The sequence below is a fragment of the Cyclopterus lumpus genome, chromosome 9 (genome assembly GCF_009769545.1).
Source record: "Cyclopterus lumpus isolate fCycLum1 chromosome 9, fCycLum1.pri, whole genome shotgun sequence".
Taxonomy (NCBI): domain Eukaryota; kingdom Metazoa; phylum Chordata; class Actinopteri; order Perciformes; family Cyclopteridae; genus Cyclopterus; species Cyclopterus lumpus.
In genome coordinates this window covers 20,655,708-20,678,238 of record NC_046974.1, presented here as the reverse complement: position 1 = coordinate 20,678,238, position 22,531 = coordinate 20,655,708, and the positions used below count along the sequence as shown (strand labels likewise).

Sequence of the window (22,531 nt, the reverse complement as noted above, 5' to 3'; positions counted from 1 at the left end):
CAACATCTGTCGAAGAGCTTAATATCTTTGAACACTTAAAGAAATGTCTGAAAATAAAAGAGGACGTACCCAGATTGGTCTTCAGGAGGACGAGTGTGCGCGTGCAACAGTGGAATAGTTGAACCGAGAAGACGTCTTCATACAGTACCATCGATGTTTCCAAGGTGCAATTTGGATAATCCCCCCATCTCTGTCACCTCCAGAAATTGGGGCCTTTAAAGAACCCAAATCTCAGTGGCTGTCAGTGTGTCAGGATCTGTAGTGTTGTTTCGTGTTTCCTGTCTTATTTTGAAGTCCTTGTCTCTCGTGTCCTCTGTTTCTCTTCACTTCCTGTCCCTGTGATTGTCTGCCCTGTTCCTGATTGTTTCCTCCTGTGTCCAATCACCTGCACCAGCCCTCTGTATTTAAGTCCTGTTCATGTCATTCCCCTTTGTCGGTTCGTCTTGTCTAGATCGTGGAAGATCTTGTGTGCATGTTTTGTATCCTGGTTTTTTGGAATCCTGTTTAGCAATAAAGGTTTATGTCAGGATCTGTAGTGTTGTTTCGTGTTTCCTGTCTTATTTTGAAGTCCTTGTCTCTCGTGTCCTCTGTTTCTCTTCACTTCCTGTCCCTGTGATTGTCTGCCCTGTTCCTGATTGTTTCCTCCTGTGTCCAATCACCTGCACCAGCCCTCTGTATTTAAGTCCTGTTCATGTCATTCCCCTTTGTCGGTTCGTCTTGTCTAGATCGTGGAAGATCTTGTGTGCATGTTTTGTATCCTGGTTTTTTGGAATCCTGTTTTGGAATCCTGTTTAGCAATAAAAGTTGCTTTTCCATCGTTGACGGCGTTTGGGTCCTGTGTTCCAAGCTGCACATAACAGAACGAACCGACCAAAGATGGACCCAGCCTACAACCCCTTCGAAGGGACCCGCTTGGCCTATGGGGGCCCTCGTAGCCTCCAGAAGGGGAACTACAACCCCCATAGGGTCTCGGCACCAAACCCATTCGAAGGGACCCGCTTGGCCTATGGGGGCCCTCGTAGCCTGCAGAAGGGGAACTACAACCCCCATAGGGTCTCGGCACCAGACCCCTTCAAAGGGACCCGTTGGGCTCGTAGCCCCAGTGGCAGAGGTCACGCAGGCCCAGCCCCGGAGTGGGGGGCGCAAACCTCCGGACCGCGTCGGTGGAGGGTTCCGGCTGCCGCCTCTGTGCCGCAGACTACTCCGGTTCCCGCAGTCGCCTCCGTGCTGCAGCCCTCGCCTGTTCCTGTTGCCGCCTCCGTGTTCCGGCCAACCCCAACTTCCTGGGACCTATTGGACTTCCGGCCGGCCCTTGCTTCCTTTGCCTTGTCCCAGGACGCTTTCCGGGACATGATGGAGTCCCTCCAGGCGTTAGACAGGGTCCTGCTTCGGCCGCAGTCCCCGCCGGTTCCTGCCGATGCTGTCCCGTCGTCGCCCCGGCCGACTCCAGCTCCCCGTGTCCCGTCGGCGCCTCAGCCGATCCCAGCTCCTCGTGTCCTGTCGGCGCCCCGGCCGACTCCAGCTCCTCGTGTCCTGTCGGCGCCCCGGCCGACCCCCGCTCCTCGTGTCCTGTCGGCGCCCCGGCCGATCCCAGCTCCTCGTGTCCCGTCGGCGCCCCGGCCGACTCCAGCTCCCCGTGTCCTGTCGGCGCCCCGGCCGACCCCAGCTCCTCGTGTCCCGTCGGCGCCCCGGCCGATCCCAGCTCCTCGTGTCCCGTCGGCACCCCGGCTGACCCCAGCTCCCTGTGTCCCGTCGGGGCCCCGGCCGACCCCAGCTCCTCGTGTCCCGTCGGCGCCCCGGCCGATCCCAGCTCCTCGTGTCCCGTCGGCGCCCCGGCCGATCCCAGCTCCTCGTGTCCCGTCGGCACCCCGGCCGACCCCAGCTCCTCGTGTCCCGTCGGCGACCCGGCCGACCCCAGCTCCTCGTGTCCCGTCGGCGCCCCGGCCGATCCCAGCTCCCCGTGTCCCGTCGGCGCCCCGGCCGATCCCAGCTCCCCGTGTCCCGTCGGCGCCCCGGCCGCCCCCGGTTCCCCGGGTCACGTCGCCGCCCCGGCAGACCCCGGTTCCCCGGGTCACGTCGCCGCCCCGGCCGACTCAGGCTCCCTGTGTTCGGTCGCCACCATGGCCGCTTCCGGCTTCTGTTCCTGGGGTTCCCCCGGAGCCCGTCTGTTCACCTGGTGGTCGCCCTTCTGCCCGTCCCCCGGAGCAGGTCTATCTGCCTGGTGGCAGTCCTTCAGCCCGTCCGCCTGGTGGTCGCCCTTCTGCCCGTTCCCCGGAGCAGGTCTATGTGCCTGGTGGCCATCCTCCTGCCCGTCCCCCGGAGCCCTTCCGTCCGCCTGGTGGCCGTCCTTCAGCCCGTCCCCCAGAGCCCTTCCGTCCGCCTGGTGGTCGCCCTTCTACCCATCCCCCGGAGCAGGTCAGTCCTCCTGGTGGTCGTCCTCCTGCCCGTCCTCCGGAGCAGGTCAGTCCTCCTGGTGGCCGTCCTCCTGCCCGTCCTCCGGAGCAGGTCAGTCCTCCTGGTGGTCGTCCTCCGGCCCGTCCCCCGGACTTCTTCTGCCAGGCTTTTGGTCCCGCCTCCGGCTCCCCTTCACCCACCCTGGGGGACTGTGTTGGGTCGTCTGGAATCCGCCCCTTGAGGGGGGGGTTATGTCAGGATCTGTAGTGTTGTTTCGTGTTTCCTGTCTTATTTTGAAGTCCTTGTCTCTCGTGTCCTCTGTTTCTCTTCACTTCCTGTCCCTGTGATTGTCTGCCCTGTTCCTGATTGTTTCCTCCTGTGTCCAATCACCTGCACCAGCCCTCTGTATTTAAGTCCTGTTCATGTCATTCCCCTTTGTCGGTTCGTCTTGTCTAGATCGTGGAAGATCTTGTGTGCATGTTTTGTATCCTGGTTTTTTGGAATCCTGTTTTGGAATCCTGTTTAGCAATAAAAGTTGCTTTTCCATCGTTGACGGCGTTTGGGTCCTGTGTTCCAAGCTGCACATAACACAGTGACTCATTTAGTCGTCATTGAATCACACCATTCAAAATCCGCCATGTGTCATGCATGGTTAATCCATTGTGTGAGTGGGAGAGTAAAATGAGATCTTATCTTGTGTGCGTTTGTGTGCGTTTGCGTCTGTCTGCGAATGACTGAGTGCACGATCCAGATGCAAACAAAGCCAGCCGGCCCCTGATTGATAACCTCCTGCGAATAACTGTAGCGCTTGACAATTTTGATTGATGCGTTCACCCCTCGTCTTATTGACTCGCGTCTAAACACCGTGGGAAATGCAGCACCGAGTGCTTTTCATTACAGGGGCGTTGCACAATGATCATTGCCGAATCTCCTTTTTTTTCTTCTTTTTTTCGTGTTCTCTTTTCACAGTCGGAAAGTGCAGCGTTAACTTCGAACACTGTGGCTGAGGGACCTCAATGGAAGCTCTAACTGATGCCTTTAATAGGAGCTCTTGTTTTATTCACACGGTCCAGAGGAATCAATATAAAGTGCCTTGCTTAAGGGTGAAATGACAGCAGAAGGCCATTATTGTCTTCCAGAGGCATTGCTGGAAACACTGATAAATAAAACAAATCCACACTGTTTTGATTTTGTACCTGCCATTAGCTCTAAATCTTACTTGCGTACATTCACGCTGACTTTAAATATAAAGGTTTGGGCGGCTCAGTGCTATACAGCAGAACTGCTTGCCAAAAGGGTGCAATACAATGGGCTTTGGTTGGCTACGGCTCACTTACTTACTGTACATTTTACTCTTCATTACCTTTTCCACGGGGCTTTGCCACAAATAAGCCACACTATTAAAAAGGCAAGGGGTCAATATTTTAGGAAGTAAACAACTGAATGGGCTGATAGAGCACACACTGGTCTACAACACCATTTCAATTTGCACTTGTCATGCCGTGTTTACCCCCGTTTTGACTTTTCACAACACACAAGAGACACCACTGTGTCCCCGTGTCGTCTCTTGTTTGTCCTTCAGTAACCAATGAATCCATCTCCTGGCCTGTTTACTTTTAGTGCCTGTGTGCTTGGAATGGGTATTGCGCGTGACCTGGTGGCCTCTGTGCTAACGAGCATGCACTATTGTGTGTCCCGGTTTCCCGGTTAGCGCATGTTACATTACATTACATTACATGTCATTTAGCTGATGCTTTTATCCAAAGCGACTTACAATAAGTGCATTAAACCATGAGTCCAAACTCAGAACAACAAGAATCAAGCGAGTACAATTTCTTTAATAAAGTTAAACTACAAAGTGCTATCAGTAAAAGACATTTAAGTGCTACTAAAGTGCTACTACGGCGCTACCTTCCCTATTCAAGGTATAGTCGAAAAAGATTTTAGTTTTTAGTTTGCGACGGAAGATGTAGAGACTTGCTGCTGTCCTGATGTCAATGGGGAGCTTGTTCCACCAATGAGGAGCCAGCACAGCAAACAGTCGTGACTTCGTAAAATGTCACAGTATAGTTGTGAAAAAGTGCTGTAAATGCACCTTCTAGCATGTCTCTCATCACCGCTGCTAGCCACACAGCCGTATCTTGTTTGTCTGCTACGTGCTCCCCCGTCTCTCCCTGTTTCTCTTACTTAGTGTTGTTATCTCCGCCATGGCAGGAGATTATGTGTCTGTCTGTCTGTCCACGGCTAATCTTGAATACCACTGGACCCTATAGTCCAATCATCATCCAAACTGCTCATTTATGTGGTTGCAGTGATTCACAGTTTTTTGAAAAATATATTCTATTGACGTTTTAATACCGTCATGTGACTCCTGGCTAAGCCTGGCATGTGCTGCAAACGACTGCTTCAGTCATATTTACACCACCATAGGTAAGCCGCAAAAATGAGTCCGGTAAAATGGGCGACTGTGTTCGTCCTTCAGTCAAAGGACCGGCGGCTCGATGCCCGGCTCCGCTCGTCCATGTCATTGTGTCCTCGGGCAAGACACTTGACCCCCGCAGGCTGAGCCTGTGGCATGTGTATGGGTATGAATGGTTGGATAGACCTGATGGGCAGGTGGTACCTTGCATGTTTGTCAGTGTATGAATGGGTGAATGGTGTTAAAGCGCTTTGAGTGGTCGGAAGATCCAATTAATATGTTCAATATGTATGTGTGTATGTATATATAAATATATATATATATGTACGTATATGTGTATATACGTATATGTATACGTATTATACACATATACATATATATATATATATATATATATATATATATTATTTTCGTCAGGTATCAACCTAGCAATACATGCATAATTACTGTTACAGTATGTAATATCCTGCCTTTGTATGTGTGTCCTTGCATCTTGTTTGTCTCCACTTTCTATATTTTTCATTTTGCACACACACATTTTGTACACTTAAGAAAACAGAGAAGGGTTGCTGGCATATGTGATTCGCAAGAAGGGTGCACACACACACACACACACACATCCACACACTGTTTTAACAATGGGTTTGTAGTAAACAGAATACAACAGTAGTTTTTTTTCTTCTGTGTTATAGAATGAAGCTAAGTTGGCTCATCTTCTGAGAAACTAATCTATCTGCATGATGTAAAGTAGAGAGCAAAACAAAAATACCGGATGCAGATTTTGAATGTGGGAGAGGAGCCAGATTCAGATTCTAGCTCCACATCTCCCCTCCCAGGCTGAAACGAGGATAACATGGAACATACCTGACTGAGTGGGTCCGAGTTACATAAATGTAGACTGACAAGAAGACTATCAGTGAATTTGAATGGTAATTTCAATAAGACATAATAAGGATATATCAGATATATCCCTGCACACCCTCACAGGCGTTTCACAGATCAGACCTCTGCACACATTAAAGGTGGGTGTAGCTTTATGGGAAATGATGTCAGGTCACCAGACTGGGTGTACAAAAATGATATTTCCGCCCCCAACTGGTTCAATAAAGCTAGAAGGAGTCAGAGAGTGTCAATCAAACCGGCTGTGTAAACCCACTCAGTCCTGAGAAGAGGTTTAATCTGGTGGGTGGAAAATGGCTGTGCCGGGCCTTTCCAAGGGATATGATGCCCTGACCTTCTACGTGCACTGCACATCTACACTGGTGTTTTCAGACGTGAACATGAGCATCGTTACCTCTCGGGACACAGACAATCAGACACTGTGTACTCCATCCCCACTTCCAAAGTCTCAAAAGTCAACCTGACGGAGGAGCAAGCACTCAGCTGCGAGTGCGTAGGGAGGGGCGAGCTCGCACTTGTCATTTCCCTGTGATTTGTGAAGCGTTTTTTTTTTAACGTGTGCTGGTTTTGAGGTCTTTACTTTCATACGCACGGTTGGCTCTTGAATCTCAGGCTCCCTTCGACAATGCTCATTAAATATGAATGTAGACAGAGATAAAATCAGACAAGTAAAAGGTAAAAATGAGAAGTGAAGACATCAAATAATTCTGACTAAATACAACCCAATATAAATAAGAACAATATAATGTAGTGGTGGACAGGTTGCTGAAAATATGTGTGAAAGACTATTACTCTGGCGGCATCTCAGGACAAACCTGCTCCTGACTAGCAAAGGCTTCACTTGTTGCTTTCTATACTGTCAACAATACTTCAAACAGGATATGGAATGTTCGCTAACTGCGTAAAACAGAAACCAGTTTTGATATAAGTGTCACAGTAGGTATTAGTCCCAAAAGGGAATTGAGCAGACTTGGCAGAGAATAAGACATTCAACAGTAACTTAAAGCCTACAGTAACCGTGGGCTTTAGAGAAATGGATTATCCCATATTTCCCTCTGCAGCATGGCCTCTGCCTCTCTGTGTTTGTATTTTCTTCTAGCACAAATCAAGCCATGCAATTTAGTGTGTATCACAGTCTGCGTGTGTGCTGGTCTTCGGAAAGCAGAGCGCTAAATCCATTTTTTTCTCTCGACTATACGTCTACGGGGAAAGCAGCTCGATCTTGAAACAATGAAAGCAGAAGGCAGCAGATGAAGGAAATATGATTCGGGACTTAAATAATGTGGTCCGGGTGGAAAGGAGTGGACGTTTATGTGATAGACATAGAAGTCTGGGTCAAATTCATAAAATGCCTTTGAATAAAATTACCATAATTTCGACAGATAGAGCCGCACAGTGCACCTGGGGCACACCTGGGTGTGGGGCTTTATAGAAAGGACATTGAAATAGAAGTTATTTAGTAGATATTTGTGTTTACAGTTACAAAGCTACTGGGCTTTGTTGCCGTGCGGTAACATCTCATTTCACCTCTGATTTTGTTAAATATGTATTCCGTCTGGGTCACAATTATGTCATTTTAATGTTTGGTTATTAAAGTGTGCTGGAGGTGCGTTCGCATCTTCTCTCGTTTGCCATGTGTCGCTCAGTAAACCCACTCCACACACTCCACACACTCCACCCACTGTCCACGATGTCCAGGAATCTAACGTTTATGTGTGTGTGTGTGTGTGTGTGTGTTCACATTGCAGCTAGCAACGTGGGACCCAGTTCACGGCTTGAACGGCACGCTAACAGACAGGAAATTGGAAAACAACATGAGAGGAGTGGTGCTACGAGTCGCGACTGTCCTGGTGAGTATCTGACCTGTGTTTTTTTTTTTTTTTAACATTTCCTTTTATCAGTCTGTGATTTTAAATTGGCCATTCACAACAAAAACAAAAGACCTGTTTCAGTGTTTTTTGAAATTTGTCCAGCCGCTGACTCAAAACAATCAAAGACTGTTGTGACTACTGCTGGCATGTCAGACTTCAGCCTCTTGCTTTCTTGTATTTCCATCCTTTTGTATATTTTTCTGCCCACCATCCCAACCGCGTCTCTGCAGAGACGAAGAGTGGGACCAAAAATGGAAAAATGGCAGACCAACATTTATGAGAAGTGTTGAGAGGAAAGCAAGGAGTCAGAGAAGGCGAAAATGGAAGATGAGCTTAGTAATGGGCTGACCTATCATCATTTCATTAGCTTGCATTTTGACATTTGACAGCCAGATGATAGAGAACATTGGAGACTTGATGAAAGTGAGACTCCGGCTCTTTCTGTCTCGCCTGCAGCATCGATTTGAGTACATCCCATGAGTGCTTTAAAGATTCCCGTCTGTAAATTCTTCATATCCCGTCTTTGAAGTGAGAAGCAGAGAAGAAAGAGATAATGCTAGGCATCTTTTTTTTTCAAAATTGTTTTTATTCATTTATTATTTTTATTATATCATTTTTTTTATCATCTATAAAAAGGGAAAAGAATATGGATCGCCCTTTCTCCGTATGTGCACATCTATTGTCCTCTCCTCCCTTCATATTATAAACCTACCTGGTTGTGTGAATGTGTGTTACCCTAGATGACCGAGTCCTCATGAACTAAAGACAAAAATAGATAGAAATATCGTGTAATGTCCAGGGTGCTGCCCAGATGTACTGTGTTCTTGTTTTTGTTCTCTTGTTTTGACGTGAGAATGTTTAGAGGGCAAATCCTGATTGTGTAAGTGTAAGTGTGTGTGCATGATGTGAAAGGTTTCTAAAGGGACCTTTGGAACAGATTGTTTCCGTGTTGCCCTGGGCTTTTTCTGCTCCGATATAACTGTTGTCTGTCTGTAATGTGCAGTTGTGTCACACCGTGCCATGCAGAGTGACTCCTGTGCTGTAACGGGCACAAACAAACAAGCATGTGTGTACACGGAAACAGAGATTGACCTGTACAAGGATCTGTTCCTTCTATTCCACACTGTTGAGTACTTATTGATTAGTTAATTGGCGATTATATCATACCACTATTAGGGCTCGTGAATTGATGCTATTGATTTGCTGGGAATGTATTAATTATTAAAGGGATGTTGCCAAGGAATGGTGCAAAATCAGGCGGCCGTTAAATTACCACTAACTGACTTGCATATGTTCCCCATTCAGTTTGAATTACCTCAGCATCTGAGTTTTCATCTTTTTGTTTTATAATACTCTCTGCTCCTTAATTGTTGGGGGTGCACCCACATTTCTTTGCTTCTTCACCACATGCACGAGTAGCAAGCTGTGAATATATACTGGAGCCAAAGGCAGAGGATGTTCCTTTTTACTTTTTTTTTTCATGATGAATTTCATTAAGAAAGCATTCTCGGTGTTTCCCTGAAATAATTATAAGGTTGACTTTGAAAGAGGCACACAGTAAGCACAACTGTTGTGATGATTGAGAATGATTGACTATCATGATCCATTATGGTTAATAAGCCTTCATTTGATTGTTTTCGACACAGTTGGAGTTAATGATGTTATGGGGTATGCCTGCATTCGATAAAGACAGTAGACAGATGAAAGAAGTGGAAGGGAAATGCAACAAAGGACCCCGGCCGCAGACATTGCTGTGTTCATGGTCACTGGCTTAACCACCATGCCAAATATACACCCCGAAAAGTTCCCAGCAGAGACTTACATCTACGTACAGTTATTTGTACCGGTTGATAAAAAGGTTGGATCTATTTTTCGTGACACGGTTTCAGTCTGAAAACCATTGACCGAGTATCGATTGAGCCTGGCAGCTCAAAGCGAGACCAACCTGTAAGACGAATGAATTTTAAAAAAGTGTTTAGAGGACACCATGAGTCGTTGCCTTTCGAAGGTCATAACTCAACTCATTCAAAACATATATCATAAATGCACTTGTTGTAACTGCATGGCTTGTTTCTTTTACTTCAGATTTATACCAAGGAAAAGACCAGTGACAGTTCAACAAGTGTAGGAATGGTTAGAGCGGATGTCTAAGTGGAGGAGGGAGCTGTCACTGCACAGCCAACTTGAAATGACATCTGTGTCAGACAACCTTTGCCCTCGCCAAAGAACAGTGAGCGGAGCGAAAATCGTGGGTTGGCTTCGAGACACTAGGGACATGCGATCTCCTCGACCATAATGAGTCTTTCACACCCTCCACCCCCCACAGACACGCACCTACACAGCATTGCACCATTTCTTGTCTCGTATTGATCTGCCGCTGCCATCGGTTCTGTGTTCCACTGTTAGCCAGCAAAGTTGTGTCGGTGGGCCTGTGTTTATGCATTCATGTGTAGAGTATGAACAGGTGGGCTTTCACTGTGACAACTAAATAGTTATTGGGAAAACATAGAGAGAGAAAAATGGAATGGAATGAGAGTCATCACTTGACTATTTTAATTTACAATCCTCAATTGAAACCAAATATACATAATTCCTTCCTTTTGGTACTTTGTAAAGCCATTTACTTCTTGGGTCATTGTTGCTAAATTGCTTTACATTGTGTTCTTCTTTAATTGCTTGGTACACACACGCCATGCCCCTTGACCAAGCCCCCAGGAAGAGGGCGCCCTTGAAGAAAATGTGGCCAAACTGTGGAATTACAACATCCGGGTCCGTCACATGATGCCATTTGGGCCCAAAATTGTTTTACTTGAATAAGCCTTAATTAAATCATGAGGTCCTTAAAGTTGTGAAATGAACTAATAGCCAATCCAAGTTTATTTTCCTTCTTCAGTTTATGTGATTGAGCCAGAGAAGTAGTCAGAGGCGGGATTAAGGGATCACGCTTGACTGGTTGACAACCGAGCTCGTCAGAAGGCCGTTGCCTTGCACTTCAGAATATAGAATATGCAATAAAGAAGAGGTGAATGTAGTCATAAAACTTGAAGCTGGAGAAATATTCCACTTCATGTGTCTGCACAGTTGATTTTGAAACATTGAGTTCTATATTCTCGTTTTGTTCAACAGAACCAATTATCTTCTAAAAAATATCGTCCTAGCTCTGTGTAACGTATGTCATGTATTACCTTTATAAAGTATCTTCTGAAGTGGTCAATTGTGTTATTGTTCCCCTGTACATTCACGTGTGTTTAGAAAGGTGTAAAGTACCCGCATAGGGAAGCTTGGAGGTGATGCTCGGGGTGTTATTCAGTATGCATGCCTTGATGGATTTGTGTTTGTAGTGCGAGAGGGACTTGGCATGCATGTCCACTCACTGCCTAATGGGTTATTGAACAGCAGCAGCTAGCAAGGATTAGAAACTGCCACGGTAATACGCAGCATAGCCTGCATGACATATGTGTCTGTATGTCTGTGCTTAATGTGCAGCCAGTATCCAGTCGATAGCACACAGGCCTTCATAAATCTGCGAGGCATATTGGCCTAAAACATTTCACTCATCAATAGGGATGTATTAAAGAAGGGAGAAAAAGAGGTGCGAGGGATAAAGGGGGAGAGAAGAGAGAAGAGAGAAAACTTCTGTGTGAAACAGTGAATAAAGTAATTAAAGGTTGTCCTCCACGTTGAGAAATACCTTCTTTCTCTTTGCGATGTGTTGCTTTAATTGCCTAAAATGTCAGCGCCGTTGGATGTAATTTTACTTCACCAGGAAGCTGCCCTTTAGATGCCATGGAAATATTGACAAACAAGAGGTTCAGCCGTCCAATGCGCATTTTAAAATGACCCAATAGAAAACAAATCTGCTGAATTGCATGGCGTGATTATTGATTTCCAACATTTTAATTCACTTTAAAATGTTAAATAGGCTAGAATTAAATAAATTATTAAGCGTGGTTCCCTCTGTAAATGAAAAGAAAGCTGAGTATGTAACTTTGGGAGCTCAGCCAAAACAAGAGCGAGGGGGTACATGTTGTGTTCCTCCTGTAATCTAGAAAATAAAAAAGGTTTAAACACTGATAAACACATATAAAGTACAGCACGTCTTATGCATCTGCTTTTATACATTTACACATTGCCTTCTCAAGAACAGAAGGCAGAACTTACCATATTGCTACCAGTGGTATTTAGTTTTGTGTCATTTTCCATATCTTGTTGTGTACACTGTAGTTAACTGACATGAAGCAATGTGCAATTAGTCTCCAGGCTGTTAGTATTTTATGTTGTACTAGGGATCGAGGATACTCGCGCATGTATAAAAGAGCTGGATGTGATGCATATTTCCACATGGGATTTGTCTCCCCTCTGACATGTGAAATGTCAGAGGGGAGACAAATCCCATGTTCACCCTAAATACATAGGATGGGAATGCATATTAAGAGTCGGGGGGTGGTAATGTTGGCTTTTCAAGTGCAGCAATGTGTCAGTGAAAAGGTAAGAGGAATGTAAAACATAAAGGCCTTCAGACATTAAAAGGCTTTGATTTCGTTAGTGGTAGGAAATGTTTTTTTTTTTTAAAAGATGTATAACTCCAAAGGAAAACTGAACATTATGTGTCGTGTCTAACAACATTATTATTGTTACATCTTTTTGTACTGGAAGTTGTAAACATACTAAGAATTACGCTAGTATTGTATTGTGAATAAGAATGTGTTGACCGTGACCCCTTCGTACTGTCTTCATAATGTTGGCTCTCACAGACACGCCTGCAACCTTTCACATGAGCATTTGCAGTGGCGTAATGGCCACTTGAGTAATTAGGTGATCTAATTGCTTGAATGACTGGCGCATTGATTGGTCTTGCTGACACACTGATTGATCTTTGCCTTGCAGGAGGAGCCGTTTGTAATGGTGTCAGAGAATGTCCTGGGAAAGCCGAAGAAGTACCAAGGCTTCTCCATCGACGTCCTGGATGCTCTCTCCAGCTACCTGGGCTTTAAATACGAGATCTACGTCGCTCCCGACCACAAATACGGCAGCTTGCAGCCTGACGGTCAGTGGAACGGACTGATGGGCGAATTGGTCTTTAAGGTGAGGAAAAAAAATAAGTCACACGCATGCACCGACACGCACTCACAATGAGATTGAACATCGGAGAACAATGACACGGGTCGGATAAATGAGGATTTAGCCCGCAGAGAGAATATGGAAATGGGAGTTTGTTGCTTATTTATGCACAGTCACTATAAGAATACACAAGGAGGAGAAGAAGCCATGCAAGCAGACACTTGCCATCGGCATCGCTTATGCTAAATAGGACTATAGCTTCCTTCAGGTGGAGTCTGCACAGTCTGGAGTCCCATCATAACACTCCCACTAGAAACCCTTTCACTTCAAAAGCAAATATTGCATTAGGCTACCGTAGGGCTGACTTTAACTTCTTTAAATTGGAGCGAGAAATTTAGACACCCAGAGATGTCATATTGCATATTGTTAAAAAAAAAACAACTACAAAAAAACAACAAAAAACAGTGCAGCTTTCTAATGATTTTACTAGCTCCAGGTGTCTTCAAGAGTTTGAAGCATACATTTTGGCAGACACTTGAACCGCGTCAGCGAGGAGTCAAAAAGGGGCAATGACGTTTCTCCAGAGACTGTGAAGCTATAAATGTGTCGATGGAGAGGTCTGCAGTTTGATTGGCACAGTTGAATGATAATTACTTTAACCTTATCGTAGCCACCATGGCAAACAGATTACTTGAGGTAGCCCCCACCGTTGTCCGTCTGTCCATTCAGCTTTTCTAGTAGCCATTGGCAAACAGCGGGCTACTGAATAGTTGACGTTATTTTGCCAAAATATTGAATATGTTTATTGTAATCCCCCAGTTCATCGTGGACTGTTTACCCCAGAAAGAGATTATGCAGCAGAGAAAAGGAATGAAAGAAAAAGGACCTTTACAGAAGTGATGACCATAATTCAGATTTTCATCTTTCATCTTTAAGACACAATCAATCAACAGGGACTGGTGATCAATATCTCTCTGAGAATTTAAAGAGCTCTTAGCAGATGCAAGATGTGTTGGCTCTCATGCTCATTGCTTTTCTTTTGCTGCAGAAAAGACGAAGCTTGTTTTATTTTGCTGCAGAAACACAAACTCTATGGAAACGCATGGAAATATCTGCATGTAGTGACTAGCTCATGGTTACTCAGACCTTCACTGTCCCTCTGGGGCCTTGTTCCTTAAAACATTCATTGAGTGTTGTCATGAGGGGGCCCGCCAACAATAAGACTTGAGCTCACCTCAGTTTCTTACAGTCACGACATTCTTTTATCCCCCCCCAAATAATTTATGACTGCTAAAAATGGGATGCAACTAGGACGGCACAGTAATGACAACAATGGGGTCTTTTTTTCCCTTTCAAAACCTATATAAGTAGAGGCAGGATTAAAGAAATATGTTTTCATGGTACAGAGTTAAAGCCGATAGAGGTCAATGCAAGGTCAGCGAGAGAAATTGTGAAACCAAAACGCTGTTGTGTCGCGAGATATCCCTCTAACAGAATAGAGCACAGATTACTCACACTTTTAGCCCCTGATTAAACAATATATATCTCATCCAACGACCCTCTGACATTTGCATACAATAAAGACCCAGCTGGCCTTTAATTACCATTACCGACTTTGTTCATATGTGTGTGCGATCTCTTTTGATGTTCTCCTGGAATCGCGCTAAGCTTATATTTGGTTCACACTTAGGTCAAGGATGTCTCTTTTTTTTATTATCAGCAATGTTTTCTCAGAAGTTGTCCTTCATTAATTTCTTTCTGCGGTGTGTCAGGCTTCAATGTGTTTTTTCAACACTGTTCTCCTTCCCTTGACCTTGTCTACGACAATACAACAACTCACAATAGAAATACTTCAAGCACATGCATGTGTGAATATTTATGTGAGCAGAGACAAGCACCGGCTGTAAATAAACATTTTGTTTTCCCCATCTGTCAGCAACATGGTTTATCTCTCCAAAAACCTAATTATACCAGATCATTATTAGCCAGAGTGCATTCTGGAAGTTTGAATTGTCATGTTGACTGACCGCAGCAGTCACCATGGTAATTCATCTCTATTCACAAACACACACACACACACACACACACACACTTGCATATTTGCATGCATTGTGTCTCAACCAACAGGCATTCTCCAAATATTCTTCTTATGCAGTTTACGGGACAATTTCTGCACATTTAGGCTTTTTGTTTCCTCACTCAACTGTGAAATTAGCAGATTTGATATATTCTTTTGCCTACAGTGGAATCAAATGTGTGCTTGGATATTGTAAGCATGCAAGTGTGCAGAATCCCCTTACTAGTTGCAGTCAGTTGCTTCTAGTTTATATATATAATATATATATTATTATATATATATATATATATATATATATAATATATATAATATATATGTATATATATATATATACATATATATTTGTCACCAATGTTCAAACACAAATGTGCACACTCACAACAGCATCTTAAATCCTTATTGTGTTACAAGCAGATGTCTACAGCTGGTAGCCAAACACTGGGGACTGAAAACATTTTAATTAGTCATTATTGTTTCTGCATTTAAGCTAAGCTCAGCCTATTTTTCTTGGCAGACATATTCACTGACAGTTTTTTTTCTCAAATAAAGTCTTTACATGTAATAATTAAAGCAGTCATTTGCTGTCTCATAAAATTCCATGCATTCCAAATGATGAGAAAGGCTTTGAATAAATGCACGATTAACAAGCACGTCTAAAGATGTGCAGTCCGTGCTGGGTATTACATGGGGCTTACAAGACAGTACCTACATACTTGTGCACAGTACAGAGGCAAAACAGAGAAATAGAAAAGGAATATCCATATGTGAGCTTATTTTGGGTAACCCTTTGCTTTCTGGCCCTCGTTGTATCTTCAATATCCATTTACAAGTAAAGCAACACACAAGGTGTAAAGGTACTACATAGGGCGGCGACGCAAAGTTCACATTTCTCGACACGGGGAACATTTAATAATTTGAGTCATTGGTGTTAGATGGTAAATGGACCTGTACTTGTCTAGTCTTCCAACCACTCAAAGCGCTTTAACACTACATGACATCATTCACCCATTCACACACTGATGGGAGGGGCTAAGGTTCAACCTGCACATCGACACATCGACATGGGCTAGCGGAGCCGGGGATTGAACCGCCGATCCTCTGATTTGAAGGTACGACCCTGCTCGGGACTGAGCCACAGTCACCTCGAGTGGTTGCTACGCTTCCGCTATGACGGTGTTGGTCGGGAGAGGGGGAGGAGGGAAGGATTAAAAGCATCAAAATGGTCATTACCGTGTGCCGTTGTTTTGTCGAGTTTAGCTTTCACAACATCATTTCCCATCGATGGTTTATCTCCCAAGCGCTTGTCTGCACAAAGGCACCACTTATTCTGAAAGCTTTGTAATATAATAACACATTTTAGCATTTACCATCAAAGAAAAACTAGAAATATCATTAAGTCTTTTCCCGGAGAACTCATTTGGTTTATCGATCATCAGCACAGATGTTTCGTATGTAACGGTGAAATGTATCTAATGGGTTATGCATGCATCTTTTTGAGTAGTGGGAAGAAACAGAGGCAGGACTTGAAGCACTTACCCATTGCATTTGTCACATGGTGTTCCTCACACACGCATCTTCCCAGTGTTGACACTTGAAACTCCTCTTCTTGCAGCGAGCCGATGTGGGCCTTTCCGCCCTGACGATCACGTCCGAGCGCGAGAGCGTGGTGGACTTCACCACACGCTACATGGATTATTCTGTGGGCGTTCTGCTGCGCAAGGCCGAGCGCACCGTGGACATGTTCGCCTGCCTGGCGCCCTTCGACCTGTCACTGTGGGCGTGCATCGCGGGCACCGTGCTCCTCGTCGGCATCCTGGTGTACTTGCTCAACTGGCTCAACCCGCCCCGGCTCCCCATGGGCTCGGTGTCCTCGACCACGCTGTACAATTCCATGTGGTTCGTGTACGGCTCCTTTGTGCAACAAGGTAAGGGGAGAAAATGGGATATAACATGTTGACAATGAGCATGAGTCACGCTGCAATTTTCTCCACAACTCTTTTGTCAGAACAAGATCGTAGTTCAGGAAAAAGAGTTCCAAGTATTTGTGTTTACTTGCTCTAAGGATACCTACGTGAGAAGGCATTCGAAGGCTTTTTCACAGCGTAAAATAAACTCTCAATCATCACTCATCACTTATGTGGAGCGACCACACAGTGACGGAAAAGCTAATCAGCAAGTGGACAAAGCTCCAGAGTGAATCTGTGGTTGGCTTTTACCCGCTGGTTCAAGCTGCTCATTCTTTTGTTACCTTTTAATGGAGTAAGTCAATACCTATAATTCAGGGGTTCCCAGAAATATTTGCATATTTGTATAGTTTATGAGTCTCACCCCAGCTGGCAACCAGAAGGTGCACACTAGGGTTGTTGTTTAATATGTTGCCGTGGGGATATGAACGTCAGCGACAAATCGCGTTTGCAGGGTCCATCTCAAAGGTAAAAGATGGAGAGATAATGGGAGGGAGGGGAAGCATAGAAGAAACAAGTGTTATTGCTGAAGCAATCTAATGTCAAACATCTGATAATAGCTGTCCTTTGGGTGTCATAATTGTGGATTGACCTTTTTCTTCTTTGAGCACAATAGTCAAATGAGAACAAAATGGAGGAGAGGTTTTGTTCCACATGGATTGATTGGGGGATAATGACCTCATCCTGAGTTTTCTAACCAAAAGATTTTCCAGAATCCGCCGGGCCGTGCTCAGGTGTGAGATCAGACAATTGACACCCAGGGAAGGATTTAAAATCCATCAGTGCAGGAACAGAGCCATGACGGGGAGAGGAGAGAGCAATGGGAGCAGGGGGAAAAAAAAATCTCCATTGACTTTAGAACGACAGAGACATTAAATATGTTGTTATTCATTGGCTGAGTTTGTGGTTTGCAACGTAATAAAAGAATAACTGCTATATTGCAACGAGCACAGGGTGATTTTTTTTTAGGATGAACTGGTTAAGCAAAATGTAGTGGGGTTATTTTTTGAATAGCTCCTTATGAAACATTTCAAGCCCTGCATAAGAAATTGATGAGCATTCCACCGTTTGGTAAATAATCTTCCATCTTGTGCTGCAGCTAGTATGGGTAATGATGATGATGATGATGATGATGATAACACATGCTAATTGCTGTTTGATATTCACAATCGTTTCATGAGAGAGAGAGTGACATTGATTTCTTTGAGAATGTGTCTGTGTCCAGTGTCTGTGCGTGGAATCAGGTGCTTCACGTTCACGTGAGAAAGAGCTTTGTGGCTTTGGCCCCCTGGTAATTCCTTTCTGATTTGGCGAGCCAGAAATATCTCTCAGAGAATTAACTGAGCATGAACTCACTCCTACCGCAGGGCCAAGTGGGCTGACCTTCACCGGGATAAAGGTCGTCAGGATTGTGGACCGCTTACGTCCCAGCAACCCGCTTGAAAAGCAGATTTCTCCTCTTCACGTTGACTAATTCTATACATTTTATAATTAAACTATATCTTGACTGACAAGCTGGGCAACATTAAAAAAACTAAAACAAAAAAGTGAATAAAGTCCGTGGCATAAAAACTTACAAACACACAGACATGCATATATTATTATTATTATCATGCAGCAGTTCCCTCGAGTTCCAGACCATTGTGCTTCCCCCTGAAGTATTACCCTCAGGGAACATTGATTCAGACGACACACACACCCGCAGCAGGAGGGAGCTGGAGATCACTGTTGGGAGTGAATAGTTAAACACGAGGCCAGCATTTATCTTTGGACTGTGTCACTTTGACTGTGAGAGGGGAAGGATGGGAAAGAGGGGATGTGTGCATCATTGATTGCGCTGATTGTGCTGAACCCTTCTTTTTTTCAATTATTCCTCCTTTCTCATTTTACCCTTTCTTGCTCTCCACTTCCCTGTCTTATATTCAAATTGTTCATCCATTTATATGCTGTTTCGTGTCGTTTCGCCCCTTCTATTCTTTTTTTTTCTCCAGTCTTGTTCCTCCCCCCATTCTCCCCTCTCTTCCTTTTCTTTAAGCCTCTGCGGAGGGATGTTTTGAGGTTGTCTGTCCGTCCTTCAGTCCCACTCTCATACATGAGATATCTCAGACACGCCTCGAGGGAATTTAACACAAACGTTCACCTGGATTGGACCTGGATTTTGGAGGTCAAAGGTCAAGGTCACGGTGACCTCATGTATATCCCATTTTCGTGATAACTCAAGACTTTAGCTAATCTTTTTCAAATTCGACTAAAGACGTTCTAACTGGACTCAAGGATGAACTGATTAGAATTAAGGGGTCAAAGGTCACTGTGACCTCACAAAACACGTCAGCCATTATATGCTAATTATGAAACTTTCACTGATATGCCTTCTAGTGTTGACATTTTGGACAGACGTGGATGTAAACTGCGACATGATTGGTTGTTTAGGCATACAAGCGGGAGGAGGAGGTCATTCTCTTCCTCATCAGGGTCACCATGGCAACAGCCAATTGTCTGTCTGTGTACAGTTCCACCCCTCGGTCTCTCCGTCTGTCCCTGGGTGTCAATTGTGTGGGTGCACGTACAAGAGACAATAGAGGGAGAGACACAAAGAGGAAGCTAAAGAGGGGACGGGAACAGTGGGCAAAATATCTATACGCCATAAACTATGTTTAATTGGTCTCGAGGAGAGTGAGAAAGAAAAGAGGGGGAGAGAGAGAGAGAGAGAGAGAGAGAGAGGTAAGGGAGACACAATGGGAGTGCATCTGACAAAATCTGCTTTGTTAACTGCTACATCAAAGGCCTTCTAGAAGTCCTGTGATTTGGTTTTATTATTCAACATTAATGATGCGTCTCCTCAAACAAATGAACACCTCGAGCAACTTTGACAGAAGGAAATGTTCTCAGTTGTGTTGAGAATTAGCTTCAAGATGTGCAGGAAAACAGAAAAAAAGATTAAAAGTCACTACTACCACATGCACACATAATAACCTCAGTTTAGTGATGTTGAGACAATATTAATATTGGCAAAAGGGATTGATTGTTTACCTCCAATTCTTGAAAAAAGAATAAGAAATGGAGAAATGTATACGATGCAAACTTTACAAGCATACATCCATAGGGTAAAGGGTATAATATAATATATAAGGTGGATATACGGTATACTTAATGAGCAATAAACAATACTTTGGGTGAACACTGTACACTCAAAACGTCTGATCCAAAAATAACAAGTAAGCTATTGAAAATCCAGTGTTGCATTGACAGGTAGCACACAGGTAGTTGCTGTTCCTGCTGAAACCAACCACCCAACTTTAACTGAACAAAGAAACGTGCAGTGGAGGTGACCAATGGGAGGGACCATCTGTCGGCACACGTCTGCCCATCAGTCTTGATTTGGTCGCGCTCCACCGATCTTCTTTTTGATTTGGGGTATTTCACCGGTGAAAATAGACAGGAATGCGGGGTCATTGAGGGGGAAACTTTGCAGGTGAAGTTAAATCAAAGCTGGAGACGGAATGAAGTCCAGGCAGTTGTGAGGATAGGATTTATAGTGGATGTGAAATGTTTCCGAAGGAGATTAATTTTTGAGCTTGAGTTGGGCTACTCTTTGGCCGTGGCTGAGGTGGGAAGGTCATTCCAATATTTTTCAGAGCCAGAAGGGAAAAGAGTCAAGGCTGGGATGAGTGATTACCAGGTCACATTATTAGGGGAGCCAAGCAGACAACATTAGCAAAGTGCATGGCATTGACTGTCTCGCATGGAGAGTCTGTACAGGCCATGGCCTGGAGGGATGCGGATGTGCACTCATTTGCAGTCTTGGACACCAGGTTTTGGATTTTAAAATGAGCCACCATAGGCAGTCGGGGCGGTGGGGGGGGGGGCATGCAATAATTCAGGAGGACAGTAAACAAGTATGCCTGCAGCAGTTTGGATGAGTTGCAGAAAGTTGCAGTACCTCAGACTGAAGTTTCAACAAGCTGAGCAGAAGTGCTGAGAAGGAAGTGCCGACTACATCCGAAGTTGTGGATGATTGTAAACCAGCAGGAGAAGAATAACAACAACAACAAATCAAAGTGTTATGCATCATAACAGATGGCAATGCTCCTCAAATTACAGCCTTGTGAAGTGGATTAAACGTCTTTTTTCACGGATATTGGAGACAGAATAAAACCAAAAAGGTAAATCAAACAAGTGTTGCTGCGTTTGTATGAACCTCTAAATGCTACAAAGAAACGGAAGAACAAAAAAGAAAGGGAAGAACACCAGGAAGACAAGCACTGGCAGTTGAAGCAGTGTAAAGATAATTTCGGCAGTTCAAAGACAACGTCTCGCTGTAGAGAAAGGCCTCTGGACCCGCTTTACACAGCAACCACAGTGTCTGAGGGTCCCCCGGGTGCTGCTCCACAGCCACAGGGCATCTACAACAGGTTAAAGAACTGAAAACTGCAACGACCACGGCACTCCTTTTTGTGCGTCAAAGCTGTACTTTGAGAGAGAAGAAAAAGCTAAAGTGGCCACCGCTATCAAATGGACTGTGAACTCTGCTGTAATTGAAATGTGCAGACAGGCGACAGAAGCTGGCCTATCAGCTGGCGTGTAACCCGTGTAGGCGGGAGAGAGGGACGGTTGTGCAAGTCGGACTTGTTGAAGGGTGAGGGAAAAAAAAGCTAGCGCAGTTTGAGAGCGACCACTTTCACCCCCGTCCCGTTTCCTGTATTCGATACCTCCCTGTCTCCCCCGATCCGTCTCGCCGTCTCCTCACTTCCTCCCCCCCCCCCCCCCCCCCCCCCTGTCCTGACTCCGACGTTTTTTTTTGTCAGCGGCACTTGAGCCAAAGTAGGACAAAAGCAAAACTCTGGTGTCACACCGAATATTTGTCTTTCGCGAAATCCTTCCCCCGACGCTCTCGCCGTCGCGCTTTCCGGTGTTCTCCCCTTAATTGCGGTCCCAGCCAGTGGGGGGGTGGGGAGAAAGACGCCGTGCCGAAGGCAGGCTGTGCGTTTGCGGGTTTGTGTGTACCCGTGTTAACGTAGCATGCCAGCCCCACTGCCAGTGCTGCTGCCTCTCAATTAGCGCTAGCTTTTTGTGGGAAATGCGCACGCAGCCGCACACGCGCAGACGCACGCTGTGAAGGACTTGTGTTCACTGTATGGAGAAAATGAATTCGCTCAGATACACAAACGCATCAGAATCGGCGCCACAGGCCATCATCAACACGTTCGTCTTTCCATCTGTTGCTCTCTTTTTTGTATTCCTCTCGCACCTTCTTTTTTTTTTCTACAACTGTCCCCCCCCCCATCCCCCATCCCCCGCTCTACATGTCTGTGTAGGAGAGAGAGATTCTTTTCACAGCCTTGTTGTGGCGCCATAGAGAAATAAAAACAATTGTTTCTCTGTTTCCTTCCTCCATCCTTTTGTCTTTCACATCCCTTCATCCCTTAGTTCTCTCCGTTCTCCAATTCTTTTGACTTACTGCTGAGTTTTCTCAATGTGATTTGCGTTCACATGCAGCACTCTCTCCCTCTCTCCCTCTCTCCCTCTCTCTCTCTCTATGTGTCTCTCCCTCTATCATTATCTCTGCTTCTGCTGTGCCGTGCTGCTGGGAACCCAACGTTATCGTCATTTTCCTGCTCTCTCCTCCTCTTTTTCTCCCTCTCTTCCGCTCTTTATGTCTCCCTCTAATCCATTATCCCTCTCTAACGACTGTGTTGTGCTGCTGTGAAGTGGACCCAACTTTAGGACGCCCATCCCTCCTGACTGCCCCCCCCCCCCCGCAATCTTTCCATCTATCCTCCCGCTTTTCTCCCCCCTGCCCCTCTCGCAGTCTCTTTCTGGCTGCAGAGATGTGCCACTGTGAAAA

At 45.2% G+C, this 22,531-nt stretch overlaps 1 protein-coding gene across 1 annotated transcript in view; it reads left to right on the top strand.

The window, feature by feature from the left end:
* grid2 (glutamate receptor, ionotropic, delta 2) overlaps window positions 1-22,531 on the top strand; it is a 418,695-nt gene that overhangs the window by 312,672 nt on the left and 83,492 nt on the right. The window contains exons 9-11 of the mRNA XM_034541936.1: window positions 7,462-7,563; window positions 12,472-12,669; window positions 16,335-16,647. Coding sequence (XP_034397827.1) covers window positions 7,462-7,563; window positions 12,472-12,669; window positions 16,335-16,647 — 613 coding nt within the window. The remainder of the gene's footprint in view (window positions 1-7,461; window positions 7,564-12,471; window positions 12,670-16,334; window positions 16,648-22,531) is intronic.